At 41.8% G+C, this 18,941-nt stretch overlaps 1 protein-coding gene across 1 annotated transcript; it reads right to left on the reverse strand.

Annotated features, from left to right (window-relative positions):
* Positions 1–111: 111 nt before the first annotated feature.
* On the reverse strand, positions 112–17,710 carry manba (mannosidase, beta A, lysosomal). The gene is made up of 17 exons (XM_071909583.2): positions 17,513–17,710; positions 16,481–16,575; positions 16,266–16,371; positions 15,658–15,831; positions 14,719–14,842; positions 9,828–9,997; positions 9,398–9,508; positions 8,703–8,854; positions 8,013–8,130; positions 7,509–7,595; positions 6,963–7,130; positions 5,967–6,185; positions 5,037–5,201; positions 4,216–4,360; positions 3,163–3,305; positions 1,697–1,954; positions 112–1,193 (listed from the first exon to the last, which is right to left on the reverse strand). Exons 1-17 carry the CDS (start codon positions 17,708–17,710, stop codon positions 969–971), a joined length of 2,658 nt encoding a protein of 885 aa, XP_071765684.2. The 3' UTR covers positions 112–968.
* Between the last annotated feature and the right edge of the window lie 1,231 nt (positions 17,711–18,941).

The raw sequence follows: 18,941 nt of genomic DNA on the forward strand, positions 1-18,941 counted from the left end.
GAGCGCTCGTGAGGTTTGCGCGTTCCTGTCGCCTCCTAGTGGTAGCTGCTGATCAATGCATAATGATAGAAGATTTGTTTGCTGTTTATTATCTGAATGGTGTGCAAAAACATCAGATATACACAAATTGATAACAAAATCAAACATACACAAAGAGCAAAATAGTAGAAAATAATTCTCAGTGCAAAATACACAATCATCTGTCAGATCAAACACAAGTCAAATGTTCTGTCGCCTCTACAACAGCAATCAATTGATCAGTGCAGAGCCATAGCAGGGTCAGATCGATATATTGGGCCGATATTGGCCTTTTATTAAATATCAAAAAGTTTCCTCCCTGACCACAGTGAGAGAAAAACAGTCTGTAAAACCTGCAATGAAATGTGATTTTCTTTGCACATTTTAGTTATTAATTTGGTTTGTTACTGTTTATTGTAAAACAATTCTTCAGTATTGTATCCCACAGTTCCCCTTAACATTGAACAGAGGGCGGTGGATCACTCCTGGTCTTATAAATTATGGTCTGGTCTTATGAATTTAATTGGGTCTGGGTTTCAATAGAGAGTTTTAGTGTCTCATAATGGTCTAAATGCTTCAGAGGCTTTTCCATCCAGACAAGATATTGGATATTGGCACAAAATATCTCTCGGCAGCTTCAATCCAAAAATCAGTATTGGCTTCGGCCTTCAAAGATCCATATCAGTCAAACCCAAGCCATAGTATTATTGTATTATTATTATAGCATTATTTTTAATCTGTTCTTCCCACTTAGCTGGCACTTTTCCATCCTTTTCTCATCTTGCTCAAAGACACTTCAACAGGACAGCTGGCAGCCGATGGACTCCTTGGCCCTGGTTGGGACTGAACCCGTGTGGTTTCAGTTACAGGACGGGCTCTGTAACCACCGGGCCCCTCCGTCGCCTCCGCAGCTTCACTCAACTCAACACGGAGGTCCGGCTGGTCTCGGGTCAGTACACGTCTCTTAAAGAGGTGATGCTGAGGGATCTGGAGAGCTCTGCGGCGCTGGTGGGACGCCACGGGGTAAAACCCACCGTCCGCTTCCCAGAAACCATCAGGAAGCCGTTGGAGCTGAACCGCCCGGCGACGTTTCCCACGTCGAGCCAGACGAAAGGAGCGATAGAAGAAGAGCGGAGGGTGACGGTGTATCCCGTCTCTTCCTCCTGGACCTTGGCCTGCAGGGAAAGAAAGACACGCTGCATTGGTGACAAGTAAACATGTCGTCCCGTGAGAATGATGCAGGCACCAATCAGTAACAAGCAAACAAACTTTCCTATGCATTTTTGACTAATTTATGCATAACTACTGACTTTTGATGCTCTGTAAAGCGCTTTGTAAACTCTTTGAAAAGCTGCTATACAAATAAAGTTCAAACAAAGTAGAGGGGTCATCTTTTAATCTTACAACTGTATGGTTTCTGTCATGTTTTTTAATGTTTTGCTCCTCTTTGGAAAAATATGATGAACTTATTTACTGAAAAATTAAAATAAATTTGACATGATTGGATTTGTGTGCTCTAGCTGCCATGTAAATGAAACTGTGAGATGAAAGTGAGATGTTTTCAAGCGCCCAGGGATTTTGTGCATCTCTCTTGCATCATCTGACGTTTTCCCCCTCATCTTTGTGCGTATTATTTATTTATGACCAAGCTGCTCTCCTGTTGAACCCGGTGTCTTACTGTAATGTTGGGTGTCCGTATCCCCTGAGCCTCTCTGGGCGAGCAGGGGAAGTGGTGGTTCCTGGGCCCCCGCTGCCCGCTGCCGTCCTCCAGGTGGAAGGTGAGCAGGCAGGTGAGGCGGGTGCAGCCGCCGCATCCCGCCAGCAGGGCGGCGACCGGCTGTTTGAAAACGGCCGCAGCGCTCCCCGCCGGCACCGGGACCGGCTCCGACTTCAGCGAACACACGGGATCCACTTCACTCCACGTGTACACAGACACCTGATGGACAAGACAATACACACGTTTCTGAAAGGGGGGAAGAGTCAAGTGCAAGCTGCGTTTTGAATGTAGTGAAGAGAGTACTGGTTTGGCAATATTGGACTTAATAAAAATCAGATATCAGCCAGTCAGTGTTGGTGAGGATATGATTTTAGTCAACCAGCTTCAGGGTTGGCAATCTTTTAACTATTATATCATACACCTATTTGAAAATTTATGCCAAAAAAATGACAAAAAATGAATTTTGTTGTAGTTTTATATTAAAATCTCATTACTTTTACTTACTGGAAAATGGAAAATCTTTAGTGGTGACTTCATCGTGCCAACCATCAGATTTTTGAACAGTCCCGGCCTTCCTCACATCAAATAATCTCTCCTTAACTGATATCCCATTGGTTTACGTTTTTGATTGATCCCTCCTTCCCGCATTACGTCCCACCCCACCATCCTGTTTCAACAGGCAATGCATCACATTAAGGAAGCAAGATGCTCTCTAAATGCGGTTTAATTGTCACTTTAAGGAGCTAACCAACCTAAAAATATCGTTAGCATGCGTTTTAATGTCCCATGGTCTAAATGCTGTTTCAGAGGCTTTCCACCCTGCAAAGAATAAAATTCTGGAGGGAAACATGAATCCTTTTGGCATGAATATGGTGAAATTTAAATATACAGCACAAAATATCATCTATCAGCAGCTTAAATCCAAAAATATCCAGGATTGGCCTTCAAAAACCCATATTGGTCAAGCTCCAGTATTAAATGTACTGTGATAAATTATGTCTTTATATTATTATAATAACTTTGACCATTATCTGCGTTGCTACAAAATCAAGAGTTCTTATGTACTTCAGTCAGGAGAGTAAAAAAGTATAAAAGTAATGGTGCCAATGACTATAAAACAGCAACAGTAAGAGCATGTTAGTTTGTTATGATTGTTATCAACGTTGCAGACCAAAATCATGATCTTGCCAATTCCTGACTTTCAAGGTTGGTAATGCTTGTTGTTACACACATTTTTTAGTTACATAATTCATTTTAATTTGTCTGTTTTTCCTCTTATGCAATCCTGTTTTTGATTCATGCCTGACAGTGTCATTGTTTATCTTACTGGCTTCTATTCTTGTTTTATTGTTTGCAGAAGCATTATACAAGCAAAGCCTTATTCAAATACAGCATTATACAAATAAAGTTCGGCACTGATGTCGTACCGCGGCCCTGAGCTTCAGGTCGACGGTCAGGTCGGAGACGGCGTAGATGAGCAGGGAGCCGTCGTCCTCGAAGCCAACGGGCAGAACGGGAGCGAAGAAGTCCTGAGCGAAGTAATGCAGCATCTTCCACTTCCCACCAAACTCTGCAGACAGAGGAAAGTAAAGAAAAGATGTATATTATTATTATTTTGATACTCTCAGACTGCAGTGCACATTACTCTGAGCTGTATCCCCGAGTCATGATAATCACAGAGCCATTACACAGTCAAATAATAATAATACTAGGGCTGCGACTAACAATTATTTTCATTATCGATTAATCTATCCATTATTTTTTTGATAAATCTAAAAATTAAGACTCTCATCTCAATGAACAGGTTTAAGGCCTTTGTGAGAGAAATGGTATCCACGTCTCTGTGACTCTCTCTGCTGGGTCAGATGTGTTTTATTGTTTTTATAATGTATCCAATTGTTTTGTTTTGTTTTGTTTTCTTGTCTTTTATAATGTTTAATTGTTACTACTCCTTATTTGCTGCGGTCTTGGCCAGGTCTTCCTCGCAAAAGAGATTCTGAATCTCAAGTGGACTTCCTGCTTAAATAAAGATTATTATTATTAAAGTGATTTATTAATCTTGCTTACTTAGTCTGACCAGCAGCCAAAAAAACCCAAAGTATTCATTTTTTATAAAATATCAAACAGAGAAAATCAGCAAATCTTAGCATTTGTGAAGCTGTAACCAGAAACTGTTTGGTATTTTTACTTGATAAATGACTTAAAACGATTAATCAATTGTCAAAATTATAATCGATTAATTTTCTGTCGATCGACTAATTGATTAATCGACTAATTGTTTCAGCACTAAATAATAATGATGATAATAAAAATGTTTTATCCATAACATGCTTTTCTCAAAAACAAAACACTACAAGGTTTTGAAAGCAAGAGTCCAAAAATACAAACAAGGTAAAAAAAAATATGAACAAGCTTTTATATTAAGAGTTATTGGAGTTCGTGTATGAATGTGTCTTTCTTCTGAGGAGTGATTCACTCACCGATAGACGACCAGGACGGCGCCTGCCAAACATCATTGAGCTGCCAGTAGAGAGCGCCCATGGTGTGACCTTTGCCCTCGATGATCTCACTCCGACTTCGGCGGTAAAACTCTGTCTGAGTCTTCACACACTGTGCCTGCATCACCTGGGCATCCAGTCCGCTCATTAATAATAATGGTATATTTATAAGCAGCTTTTAAAAGATTCATTTGAATCTGGCATTTCTGTATGGAGTTAGAACAGTGACTTTAGTATTTGGCAATGAAAACAAAAAAGTTGGCATTGTATTTGGAATTGAAAACAAAATTGAAAAAAACAGGACATTGGCATTGAAAACAAAAAAAATTGAAAATTGAAAATAGTATTTATTGGAATTGAAAAAAAAAAAAACTCGCATTGAAAAAAATGTATTGAAAAATAAAACATTGGCATTGAAAAATAAAAGATTGGCATAGAAAACGAAGTGAATGTAACACAACCACTCATTTTTTGACCATGACCATTTTTTATCATTCAAAGTTTTTTGTTTTTTTTTACATTCAGTTCGTTTTTTATGCCAAGTTTAAATTTTTTGATGCCAATGTTTTATTTTCAATACATTTTTTTTCAATGCCAATGTTTTTTTTTTTCAGTTCAAGTTTTGTTTCCAATGCCAACGTCCTGTTTTTCAATGCCAAATTTGTTTTTTCAGTGCCAAATACTAAAGTCACTGTTCTAACTCCATATTTCTACTTTATTAGATAGTATACAGTGAGGAGAGACAGGAAAACATACAGACAGTGAGCATCAGACATTAATTAAGGGAAGTGTGTGTGTTTCACCTGTGTGAGGTAGAGGGTGTCTGTGAATCTTTTCAGGGGATCGGAGGAGTTTGGCAGGTGGAAGTGTATCGCAGCCTGTTGCAGCATCTGCTGGTTCCCGTTGTCATGGTGTTGGCGATGGGAAGAGAAGTCACTGCTGTAGCTCCAGTCTTCTCTTATGGAAACCTGCAGCATCACAAGACCAACAGGGGAAACAAATCTTTATACCAAACAAACAAACTACAATGTTCCTACACAATTACAATTTCACAATTCCATACTTTCATTTGATTTTCAGATTTTGGTGCTCAGTATGATCTACGCTGATACTCAACACCATAATACTAATATATAACATAATACTAACACCTATCATATCACTCCATAGATGATTATTGTTCACACTGACAGATATCACAATGTGTGACAAGAAATGTGCAGTTGTATGCATGTCAGGACAGCAAAACAGTATTCTTCCATACTTTTCCAAACTTATCCAGACCTGGAAATGCCAAATCCTTTTTCCATACATTTCCAGACTTTCCAGATCTGTGTAGGAACCCAGAAGCTAGGGATTTTTATTGAGTTTTGTAGGTGTGATGGACACAACAAAATTGACTATATTTAGTTGCAATTCATCCATGTCACTCAATTTTAGAGGAATGGTTTTAAATACCATATTAGGTTTTTCTCCAAGCATTCCAATCTACGATATTTGACCATGATGGCAACTTTGGTTCTTAATCAGATTAAAAAAAAACAAAAAACCTTGAAAGTGTTTGTCCACCCTTACACAGACACAACAGAGACAAAGTCATTACGTGTTTGAATTTCTTAAATACATTTCCAAGAGGAGAGTGAGTACAAATCTAAAATGATCAAGAATAACAAAATACAGACGGAGGGCTGACTGGTTGCCCCAAGGCAGGAGGAACACCTGGATGAGATTACCGGCTGCAGAGTGGAGAAGGAAGGCCAGGACTGGAAGCCGTACTCGGAGGCGAAGCGGGTTCGAGGAAACGTCCTCCAGTCCCAGCAGTCCAGGGTGTAGCTGTAGAAATGCGTGTCTCCATAGTAAGGACTGTAGGGGTTCGCTGCCACCCACCCCTCCTGCTCTGACTCAGCTCCGTTGGTCGGACTGGACACCAGGAACGGCCGACTCTGGTCCTCCTGAGGGAAGATATTATTATATTATCATCAAATCTGAGCCTTTTGTTCCTACTGTCTTTTTATAGATGCAGGGTTAGGGAGTAACAGTTTGCATATAATGGGATTATACAAGGAAGAGTACATTTTAAACCTGCAATAAGCGATATCAGACCTTATAACCAATCCTGAAACTAGCATGTGCTATGTGGAGATTTCATTGAGACATAATTATATAAACCAATATCTACACAGCAGCAGCTGTGTTGCTGTTTTCACCTCTTTTCTAAAGCTTGTTGTCAAATTCAGCTCCTGAACAAAGCTCCTCCCGCTTCATTCAGCAGCTTTTCGTTTTTTAAAAACTAGCTTGGCTCCTCCCTCGCTGTTTAAAAGCAGCACTCACCCCCTCCCATCCCTGAAACTTTTCTCATAATGGTAGAATCAATGAAGCGAGCGAGTAAACTTGTTAAACTAGTAAACTTGCTACCGACCTCTTCACTTGTCATTGTGGGACACATAAACTTCCACCGGAGAAAGTTCTGGCAAAGCGAGACTCGTAACCACCGAGACTTCTCCATAGGTATGGTTAGCTTAGCTGTTAGCATTTCTGCACAGTGCTTTGCAATGTTTGTCCTTGGTAGGCCTCCGTAGTGCAGTGGGCGAGTAGCTTTGCTGTGAGCTTGTTTACAAATGCGTTGCAGTTTCTATCGCCTTCTAGTGGTCAGAAAATTTCGTTTATTGCAGCTTTAAAAAGGAACCTTGACAACTCTGCTTGGATGCGACATATGATTCATCACTCACCTCTTGGACGATCGCCCTTATGTTGTTCACATACAGCGTCACGTAGTCCTTCAGGTAGGTGGGCTTCTGGGAAACGGGGATGCTGAACCAGTCTGTGGCCAAAGCAGCCTCATTCTCATTGTTCCCACTCCAGACCACGATGGAGGGGTGAGACTTCAGCCGCCTCACCTGGTGGAAAAACATGAAACAAAACTCATTTACATTGTCACATTGTCTGTATCATCACATTTACAGTTGGCGTGCAGCTAGTCAACTAGTCTCTTTAAGTGCTTGTTACAAAGCTATTGTTACCATTTTGGAGCCTGTGAAGAGACAAATATCTAAAAGTCGACTTAGCTAATATCACGACAGGCTGAAAAAGTATAAAATAGATGTTTCGATTTGGTTAACTGACAATCTAAAAATGTAATTCGGATAAAAATCTGAGAGTGTAATACCCCGCTTGCATGCTTTCTCCAAGTTTTTCCCCTATTTAGCCCTGTCTTTCCATGTGTATCTAGAAAATGACACCTTCAAAAGCCTTCAGAATAAAAGCATGCAGCTCACCTGCTGGATAACCTCCTCTCTCACTGTCTGTATGAAGTCATCCTCCGTGGGATACATGGCACAGGCAAACATAAAGTCCTGCCAAATCTAAGGACAGATATTTAAACATGTTAGCATCTATCTGTTCTGAAATATGCCTGTAATTCAAAGCGTTATGCAATCAAAATCCCACAGAAATATAACAATATGTAACAGAAATGGTGGGGATAGTTTTAGCTTTGGGGATAGTTTTAGCTTTGGCTCCATATTGTCCCTTTTGTGGATAAAGTTATATTTTATCATAATTAAAACATAGCATTTTTAAACAACAATATATCACTGTCAACTGAATTACCTTGGTATAATTACTGTAAACAGCCTCTATCTCACACCAGTGGTATTATTAGTGCTTATGTTTCTCAAAATTAAGACCACATTTCCCATAAACCCTGTTGCTTCCCCCCCCCCCCCCCCCCCCGTAGTAGTAAGTCTATATTCGTATCACTGAGGGCCGACAGTAGTTACCATGATTCCCATCTCATCACAGATGCTGTAGAAGAGCTCCTGCTCGTACACGCCTCCTCCCCACACTCTGAGGGCGTTCATATTTGCATCCACAGCAGACTGCAACAAGTTCCTCAACCTGCAGGACACACAAGAGCCGGTCAGCCTCAGCAGTATACATTCATAATAGGGACGCATGATATATCAGCAGACTATCAGCTTTAAAAAGCGATATCGGTACCCATATTATTTTTACTACCAATATTTAGCCGATTGTGGCATTTTTGTGACCTTTTTTCTCGGAGTGACGAGAGAGTCACTGAATACAACTGTCAAATTAGCAACATAATAAAACTAACATGCTTAAAAAACACTTAATTATCTTAAGATAGGCATGTCTGAAAATTTTAACCTGTTTTGCACCTGCATTTGTACCAAGATCCTTACAAAAATGCATACTGGTATCGGGCCAATATAGGTGGGAAAACATCGGATATCGTTATCACCCTAAAAAAAAAACATATCGGTGCATCCCTAATTCATAACTGAAACAAATGTGACTCAGAAGGGACTCAAAGAGGTGAAACAAGAGCAGGGTTCATGATCCAGTTGGATGCTGTGATAATGCTATACAAAGAGGAAAAACCGTTTCTGGAAATATTGTATTAGTTAGTTGACTGACGCGGGAAAAAACTCATATGTTTTTCTCACACAGCAGGAGCGACTTGGTCCTGGAAGGAGTGGGCTGGGATCCAGTTGGAGCCTTTGAGGAAAACTGGTTTGCCGTTGATGCGGAAATAGAAGCTCAGACCTGGAGACCCAACGACTGGCTCCTGGACGAGTTCCACCGTGCGAAAATACACCTGCAGAACAGATGTTCATAAACATTCAGCTGCACTGAGAGTGAAGCACTTAAAGCTGCACTAGGCAACTTCACATGTTGGAATTTAAACTTCAATACTACAGAATTTCATTTGGGCAAATAGGGCGAATATACAGGGTCTCTATTAGAGGGGATGGGACGCTCTCAGTTCTCAGTTGCATTCTCTGTTGTATTTTTACATAAAATTCTTGCCTAGTGCAGCTTTAATGTGAAATATTTCTGAGATACTGTATATATCAATATTTTGTAACGACTGCCTGTTAGTTTTAAGTATATTCTGATATCCTTTTTGATGTGAAATTTAGCAGCTTGGGATGAAAGAGAAATTTCAGAAAAGTCTCTGAAGCATGTAACCTCTTCTCATGTTTTGACACTGAAGAGGTGGGGAGCTGTGGAGCGATTTAGGAATTTAAGCTCACTCTACTGTTGCACTTGCTGTACGTCACCCTGGATCAGTGTGTCAGCTAAATGCCTAGAGGGAATATGAATGGAATGAAAGTGTAGATGGCTAGCGAGCTCCTACCTTGGAGTCTGCACTCAGGGTCAAAGGTCCATCCAGAAAGCCTCTGACAGTGAGCTGGTAGGAGGGCTGGTCACCGTGTCCACTGGGCCACCACAGCTTCACCTGGCTGCTCTGGGGAAATAAAAAAAAACACTCAAAGCTAAATATTTACTCAAAGCGGCACTGAAAACTGATTTTTAACTAGACAACAAAACTCTGAGATATTAAAGAGATCAACGCTGTCAAAACCCACGTATTTACCAGGGAGAGTCCCTTATTTTTAGATTTAATAACATTTTGATCCTTTTTGAAACGTTTTAGTAAGGCTACTGGTTGCACACATCTGATGCAGAAATACATAATTCATCAAGAAGAAACATTTTGTGCTGGTGGACATTCCTTTCCAACTTCAAAATGGAAAACCTCTCATTTTCACTCTCTTCATCAGTACCGTGTTGATGTGCAGGGTGAAGGCGTTCTTGGTCTTTCCTGGGAGAAAGCGGGCCTGCAGCGTCTGTTCGGACAGCAGCTCCGGTACGGACAGCGTGACTCGCCCGTTTGTTTCCCGAACGGCATCAACGAGCAGTTCGACCTGGACGCTCCACTGAGAGAGGGAGGAGTCTGGACACACACATGATATAGATTTAGACCATCATGGGGCACTGAAACTCTCCATTGAAAGCCATACTAATGCTTTTTTAGGTGGGTTCAGCTCGTTAAGGCAGGGTGAGGCAGAGTTTCACTGCAGGTTTTACAGTGACTGTTGAGTAAAATCCTCCCACACCACACTGCAATGATTTCTCTGACTGGTCAATACTCCAATTTTTACTAAAAAACCAATATCGGCCCCATATATTGGGTTTGGCAAAGCAATACATCAGTCTGACACTAGCTGTGGTTTATCTTTTGTTGCTTCTGTCCTTACTTTACTATGGTTTACTAATGAAGGCCAACAAAGAGTTCAAATCTGACAGTCTGTTCACTCGCTTCATATTAATCACCGAGCAAAATCTATCATAAACTGCAGATGAGTGAACGGCCCAAAAAGTACCAACTTGCTGACTTTATATAGAAAGTTTTCATTTCACACACTCCCATTTGATAAGATTTTGTCCCATAGTGCAGTGGTTCTCAATGTGGGGTCCGGGGACCACCAGGGGTCCATGAGGGGGTTCCAGGGGGTCCCCAGCAAATTGATGAATTGTTAAATTTCAGCATTATTTTATTTATAAGAAGTTAACACAATTAGAGAATGTAGAAGAATGACTCTTGTGTAAATTAATTTGAGTCCAGGGATTGTGATTGTGATTATTGCATGTTGTGGGGGGGGGGGGCAATGGTCCAGGGTTCAAGTTATAGTGCAGGTTATGGGTGAGGGGCTGCATCACGATAAGCACTAATTAAATAAACATGCAGCTAAACTCTTTTTTTTATTTATTTCTTTACAGTACATTCTCTTTCTGAACCGTACCAACTTAAGCCCAACCAATTCAGAAGAACCACAATACTCTTTCCAAACACTCACTACTAACTGGAATTATCTTAAATCACATTACACTTCTTGTAATTAAACCCAGAAAATATACTTTTTACACTTAACTGAAGCTAGCCACATTAAAAAATTAAATCTAAAACACACAGCATCTTTGACAGTCCAGTCAATCAAGTTGGAACTTGGAACCTCACTAACTTCATACAGTGTGGTGTCACAATGAGAACAGTGAAAGCTCTATGATGTTACAATTCCAAGTGCAGCAGCCCACAGAGGCATTTCACTTTTTGGCGCGATGGAGGCGATACACAAAAGAAAACGAGACAAGAGGAATAATTACATGGAGGTACAGCAGAACACAGAGCCGGAGGATGCCCAGGTAGGCTCCGCCCACAGCACATCAAGGCAGACCTACCTGGAATTCCCTGTGGAGAGGAAGACTGGGCTCCTGAACCCAGTCTCCAGCAGCGAGGAACATCTGCTGTTGATAGAGGCAGAACAACATTTGAAGCTGGTTCTGGGCCTGGACTCTTCTGCCCAGATGCAGGAACAGACCCAGACCCGGCAGAAATGGAGCAGGCAAGAATATCAGACGATGAGAGAGGCAGACGAATATGTTAGGAAGATTCTGGACCTGGACTCTTCTGACCAGAACCAGTTCCAGTTCATGTTCCTGGGCCTGGCCGAACAGGCTCAGGCCCAGGGACTGGTCGAGAAGAAATGGAGCACCCAGGAACATCTGATGATGATAGAGGCAGAAGAACACTTCAAGCTGGTTCTGGGCCTGGACTCTTCCGCTGAGAAGCAGGAACAGACCCAGACCCAGAGGAAATGGACCAGCCAGGAATATCAGATGATGAGGGAGGCAGATGAACATCTTAAGGAGATTCTGTACGTGGACTCTTCTGCCCAGAACCAGGTCCAGTTCATGTTCCTGGGCCTGGCCGAACAGGTTCAGGCCCAGGAACAGGCCCAGGAAAAGGCCAAGGAAAAGGTCCAGGACCAGGAACAGAACCAGGAAAAGGCCCAGGAAAAGGTCCAGGTCCAGGGAAAGGCCAAGGAAAAGGCCCAGGAAAAGGTCCAGGTCCATGAACAGGCCCAGGAAAAGGCCCAGGACCAGGAACAGAACCAGGAAAAGGCCCAGGAAAAGGCCCAGGAAAAGGTCCAGGTCCAGGGAATGGCCAAGGAAAAGGCCATGGAAAAGGCCCAGGACCAGGAACAGAACCAGGAAAAGGCCCAGGAAAAGGTCCAGGTCCAGGAAAAGGCCCAGGAAAAGGCCATGGAAAAGGCCCAGGAACAGGTCCAGGAAAAGGCCCAGGAAAAGGCCCAGGAAAAGGCCATGGAAAAGGCCCAGGAACAGGTCCAGGAAAAGGCCCAGGAAAGGGCCCAGGAACAGGCCCAGGAAAAGGTGCAGGAAAAGGCCAAGGAAAAGGCCCAGGACCAGGAACAGGCCCAAGAAAAGGCCAAGGAAAAGGTCCAAGTCCAGGCCCAGGTCCATTCCCATGAACAGGCGCAGGAAAAGGCCAAGGAAAAGGCCCAGGACCAGGAACAGACCCAGGAAAAGGCCCAGGAACAGGCCCAGGAAAAGGCCCAGGAACAGGCCCAGGAAAAGGCCAAGGAAAAGGTCCAGGTCCAGGCCCAGGTCCATGGCCATGAACAGGCCCAGGAAAAGGCCAAGGAAAAGGCCCAGGACCAGGAACAGAACCAGGAAAAGGCCCAGGAAAAGGTCCAGGTCCAGGCCCAGGAAAAGGTCCAGGTCCAGGCCAAGGAAAAGGTCCAGGTCCAGGGAAAGGCCAAGGAAAAGGCCCAGGAACAGGTCCAGGAAAAGGCCAAGGACCAGGACCAGGAACAGGCCAAGGAAAAGGCCCAGGAACAGGCCCAGGAAAAGGCCAAGGAAAAGGTCCAGGTCCAGGCCCAGATCCATGCCCATGAACAGGCCCAGGAAAGGGCCCAGGAACAGGCCCAGGAAAAGGCCAAGGAAAAGGCCCAGGACCAGGAACAGGCCCAAGAAAAGGCCAAGGAAAAGGTCCAAGTCCAGGCCCAGGTCCATTCCCATGAACAGGCCCAGGAAAAGGCCCAGGAACAGGCCCAGGAAAAGGCCAAGGAAAAGGTCCAGGTCCAGGCCCAGGTCCATGGCCATGAACAGGCCCAGGAAAAGGCCAAGGAAAAGGCCCAGGACCAGGAACAGAACCAGGAAAAGGCCCAGGAAAAGGTCCAGGTCCAGGCCCAGGAAAAGGTCCAGGTCCAGGCCAAGGAAAAGGTCCAGGTCCAGGGAAAGGCCAAGGAAAAGGCCCAGGAACAGGTCCAGGAAAAGGCCAAGGACCAGGACCAGGAACAGGCCAAGGAAAAGGCCCAGGAACAGGCCCAGGAAAAGGCCAAGGAAAAGGTCCAGGTCCAGGCCCAGATCCATGCCCATGAACAGGCCCAGGAAAGGGCCCAGGAACAGGCCCAGGAAAAGGCCAAGGAAAAGGTCCAGGTCCAGGCCGAGGTCCATGCCCATGAACAGGCCCAGGAAAAGGTCACAGAACAGGCCCAAGTCCAGGCCCAGGAAAAGGCCCAGGATGAAGAAACCAGAATCACGGCCGCGAAGAAAAAGAAGAAGAAGCGTAGCTTGCTGCGTAGACTCGCTGATGCCCTTACTCCGAAACGCAAGGAGAAAAAGAAGAAGAACAAGGAGGACAAGATGGAGCCAAGTTCCAACTTAGACTCCAACAAATCCTCCAATACTTCAATGTGAGCACATTGACACCTGTGCTCACACACACATACACGCACACACCCAACCCCCCTCCATCCATTTTCAACCACCCCCTTACATCCCCCAAATTCCCACAAACCCCTTGCGTTGTATTTTTCTTCAATAAAAGATATCAATAATGATATCGAAAATAATGTGCTGCCTGTATAGTTTTATTTCTGTAGAGATTTGCAAGTTCCACTTCAATAGTGTATGCGTAACTAGATTCACTATCAATTGTTTGTGTGGTTTTTCTATTTAAATGCTGTTAAAAAGAGGGCCTTGTCTTCTCTCCTAAACAATCAAACTCAGAAATGGAAGTGGAGCTTCCATGTTACGCTACATTTATCTCATCCTACTCATATAATGCAGCTCTAAAAGAAGTCTTAATATATTGCTGAGGTTTGATATAGATGGGTATATTAACTTTGCAATAGGGGGGGTGACATTCGATGTGACTCTAACACATAACCCTAACCGCCCATAATTACAACCAATAGAAAATAATGAGAAAAAACAGGAACAAAACTTAAATTCTTAAATTGTCAACATTATAAGCAACCAAATACTAAGGTTAAGGAAAGAGGTGTTTATTAAAGAGCAGACCTGAGTCAAATAGTATTTTCAAATATTTCCCACGTTGGTTTTAATCTGTGTTGGGTGCCAGATGGGTGGGGTTTAACATGTCAGGACAGTTCAGACAGTGTCAGCCATCAACTGAGCTGTCCATCACAGATGCCAAAGTGACTTTTGAATACTTTCCTACAGTAGTCACAACTTTCTGGCAGTCATCCTGTGGAAGCCCCGCCCCTCTGGCACCTCAGCAGGCTTCAGCAAACAATGACCAGTAAGAACCAAAGGTGACTTTTAAAGGCAACCCCATTTGTTTAGCTATTGCATCTTGTATAATTGCCTTTATCAGGGTGCACCGAGCAACAGCCAAATAAATAAAGACTTCTTGATAGTTTCAGAGTACACACTTCAAGCCAAAGCAACATTCCTTTTCTTTTTCTATTTTTAAACTAAGGAAAGTTTTTGAAAATACTATTTGACCCAGCTCCGGTAGAGAGAGAAATATAATAAGAGTGATGGTAATAACAAAGTGAGACGTACTGTAGAGAGGAACAGAGGAAACCTGGAAGAGCTGCAGCACATCAAACGCCTCCAGCCGAACTCCCTTCCACAGCCCCATGGTGGGGAAAGAAGGCCCCCAGTCCCAGCTGAACGAGCTTTGTTCCTACACCAAAACAGAGTTATTAATTCATATTTATATGTAGAGTGAAGTGTATGGTCTACTGTCTATCATGTGTCTTTAACTGTCCTCTTTGCGCTATTGTCTGTGTGTTTCAGCATGCACTGTGTAACTGTCAATATGTCTTTAACATCAGGATACGTTACATATTTATTATATCCAGTTTTTTAATCTGGATTAGAATTATACAGTTTTTCAAATCTGCTTGTTTGCAATCTAGGATTTGACTGATCTTGCTGATTTTGAGCCAGTTCCAAAAACATCATCAGATAGGATTAATCTGATCCAGATGCCACAAGAGTAAACTAGATGAAAAAGTGTAATAGACAGTTTGTACAGATTGTGTGTTGCTTTTGTTCATTTATCTGCAGAAGTATACAATGCATAAGAACTGAAAGAGAAAATTCAAAACCTCATTGAATAGCAAAAATCGTTCAATAATTAACTATATAACTTAACTGAAATAACTAACCCATTTCTGCAAAGTCTGTTTTCATTCATTAACTCAAGGACTCTTTTAAAAATAAAGGTTCACAAGAGCGTCTCTTTTGTCCGCCCAGCTGGTCCATCCTGCTGCAGCTTGACTGAAGGCAGAATTGGATCCAAATCCCAATCTGAATTATCCGAATCTCAGTTATCAGTTTTGAAAAACCCAATTTTCAGATTTAATGCAATCCGATTGCTGAAATCCTATCAGAAAGGTTTGGGAAAAACTGAACCCTGGTGAATAAAACGGATCTGATTCTGACTCGGACAGTTCAGGCGTCCAGAGGCAACCCTCTAAAAACCAAAGCACTCACTTTCCTGATGAAGTTGACATGACACTCCCCCTTCTGAACCTCTGGGGGGCATTCGGGGGGAACTCTGTAGGCAGAGTGGGCTTTCCTCCGGTCAGAGGCGTAAAGCACAGGAGACAGGAAGCTAACTCTCAGCACATTCTCCCCTTCCTTCAGCAAGTCTGTGACGGGGAAGTCCTGCACACCAGGAAGAGCAGCCATTTTAAAGAAACATGCACAAATGACACTCCAATGTAGGGCTGGGCGATCAATATCACAATATATCGATATATATCGCGATATGGCTCTCGTATGCAAAATCACGCTAAATAATGAAATGAATGTTCCTCCCATTGAACCGAATGGTAAAGTCAGGTGCGATGTCAAACAACATTTTCAAATAATATTCCTTAAAATGTTTCATATCTAATTTTGTCAGTTTTTAAATAATATTAGCTTGTTATCATCAGTTTAGACAGCAGAATTGTGCGTCACGATATCCCAAAATCGGCGTACGATTCCACTGAAAGAAGACGATAAACAATAATATTGAATAATTGCCCAGCCTTACTCTAATGTTGTTGTGAATATGCATCGTGTATTATGTACTGCTCATTTTCCACTTAACATACAAATTGGCGAAACATGTTATCCGTCTTCCCCACGGTGATTCCATTCAGCCAAACTGATGCTACAGTGTCGACGCCGTCAAAGACAAGAAGCACTTTCCGTCTGGACCTGTTAACGCAGTAAAACCACAGATAAGTCTAAGTATAAAGCCTGTGCAAAGAAGAGAACGTGGTAGAGTCTTTGAGAAAAAAAATAAACTAAAAATCATAATACTGACCTCAGCTGAGAAGACACTGAAAACGAGGTTGTATATGTCCAGTTGTCAAGAGCAATCCACCGGTAAGACACATCATTGAACCTGAAGTACGGGTTCTGTAGGAGTAGGAGAGAAAAGAATTTAGCTTGCAGGAATGAAATTTGTTTTTCTTTTTCATTTTATTTCTCTGTACTCATACAGGCTAATTCAGGTGGGTAAGTGGTTTAAATATCAACATCAATATCAATACCATTTTTAGGCTATAAAAATCCCTCAAAATATTACAAGTATTCAGTGTTTTCCCCAGAGTTTTATTGCTGGAAGGCTAGAAACAGCATTTAGACCAAAAGTCTCCATCGATACCCACAATAAACAATGAGAAGAATAAGAACCCCTTACAAAAATGTCACATGTGAACTCAAAGCACATGAGCTTTCTGGACACATGTTGGTTTTCATATGTGAACAATTGCTTCCACTGTGTATTCTGACATCAATTGACAGTTTTTTTTACTGTTTTTTCCACAAGTGAACCCTTTTTCACCTGCCATCACATATGACAATATTGCTTCACATGTGAAAACTTAATGTCACATGTAAAGAGACAATACACAGGTATAAATGTACATTTTCACATGGGAAATTTCACATGTTCACAGATGAAAACCAGCATGTGTACAAAAGGCACATCACACAGTACTTTGAATTCACGTGTCTTTTTTTTGTAGGGGAACATTTATGCATGTATGTGGAACCCAATCAAAATGTTGCATTAGAATCGATTCAGGTTCCTATAGACAACCAGTGTAGTATATTGATCAGTTTTATGTTCAGATCACCAATAGCTCAAGCAGAAGTCAGGTGAAAGTTTACTCTGTTTCCCAAGGGAGAGATTTGACTTGGGCTCAAGAACAAAAACACCTCACAGAGCATAAAAACGACAGAAAACTGCACCATAAATACATGCTACAATATAGAATAAACACATTATACAGTATAGTCGATGGGAAGACACGTGAAACCCTTACAGTTAGTCATATCCTCTTCACCCTACCTGGATGTATCCCTGCTGCTGCAGAGCTGAATGGACACAGCCTGGCACCTCTGCAGGGAATGAAAGAGATCCGTTGGAGTTTGTTAGTCTCCATTTGCCGTTCAGACTGAGTTTGTGTTTCTGCTCTGAGGAAACTGATGAAACGACGCTGCAACACGCGCACAGAAAATACACTAAAATGTTTCCTGACAGAGACATAGTTAGTGCGCTGTTGTAGGGCATGTAAAACCAAGGGCATATTCTTTAAAAACACTCCACTGTTTGGGTTTTGGTTTTCATGGTGTTTACTGAACGGCTCTTCCTTGTCACGTGACCGTCCGGGTGGCAGTCAGCTGATCAGAGTTCTTGCACGTGGGACAAGCATGGGGACATTTGGTACGAAAGTTAAAAAGAATTGCGTCATACCTGACCAACTTGTATATTTTAAGATTTTTTAACACCTTTAATTAAAATTAAACTGATTGATAAAAAAAAACAAAAAAACAAAAAGAAAACATATAAACATGTACTGTTGTATTTATGCTGTTTCCTTACCCTATCTATGTAGCGTACTTAATTCTTAATTTACACTAATGATCTTGTATTTTATTTACTTTCCATTATTTTTGTTACGTTTTATTTTTACTTGCATGTTCAGTTTATGCTGTTCTCTGTACCCTTTAAGTCCAATTCTTTAAGGCCTATCTATTGTGCAAAACATCACATGTAGGCCTTATTATAATAGAAAGGAAAAATATTTATTCTGAATGTAATTATTATAAACTGTCCTCAATAGTAGCCCTGTCTTTTCATTTTTATTGGAAAATGTCATATCCAGGAGCCCAAATGTCTCAGTTCCACCTCACTAATTGCACCCATTGCAATAATTCGTTTTAAAATGTTTTGCTGATGAAGACTTCTTTTCATTTTTTCACTTATTGATGTAGAGGCCTATTGTTCTGAACTGAACTCGTAGGCTATGAGTGTTTGTAAATTGATTTTTTCTATAAAAACAGTGTGTTGCAGAAAGCACAAACATCTACACCATCTACTCTACACATAAAACACCCAAATGTATGGAATATCATGAGCTTCTCAGAAAAGAAGCTGTCTACTACTTTTCTGGCATTTTACCCTTATTTTAAATATACGTTTTCCATGTGATTTCATTTGGTACACAGGCTGGGATGTATGGTCGGACCATACAGACATCAGATAAATGTATTATCACCAATAAATCAATGGCAGTCATTATGAGGCAACTGTAGGCTACTATGCTTCAAATTTTGGGTAAAATTAATTTATTTTTGCACTGTACTTTCAATTCAATTAGGACTGAATGGAAGGTGGCTCAATTTTTCCTGAGGCCAAATGAAGTCAACAATGTACAACAATTTTCAATAATGTTACTAAGTGCTTTACAAAACAAAATGACAGCTCACAAATAGGC

The sequence above is a fragment of the Centroberyx gerrardi genome, chromosome 17 (assembly GCF_048128805.1).
Source record: "Centroberyx gerrardi isolate f3 chromosome 17, fCenGer3.hap1.cur.20231027, whole genome shotgun sequence".
NCBI classification, from domain to species: domain Eukaryota; kingdom Metazoa; phylum Chordata; class Actinopteri; order Beryciformes; family Berycidae; genus Centroberyx; species Centroberyx gerrardi.

Excerpts from the sequence above, each read along its gene's own strand:
- manba (XM_071909583.2), bottom strand. The coding sequence starts at position 17,710 with ATGTCTCTGTCAGGAAACATTTTAGTGTATTTTCTGTGCGCGTGTTGC. Across the intron at positions 15,832-16,265 it reads ATAACATGTTTCGCCAATTT|GACTTCCCCGTCACAGACTT; the intron begins GTATGTTAAGTG and ends CCTGGTGTGCAG. Across the intron at positions 3,306-4,215 it reads GCCGTCCTGGTCGTCTATCG|AGTTTGGTGGGAAGTGGAAG; the intron begins GTGAGTGAATCA and ends CTCTGTCTGCAG.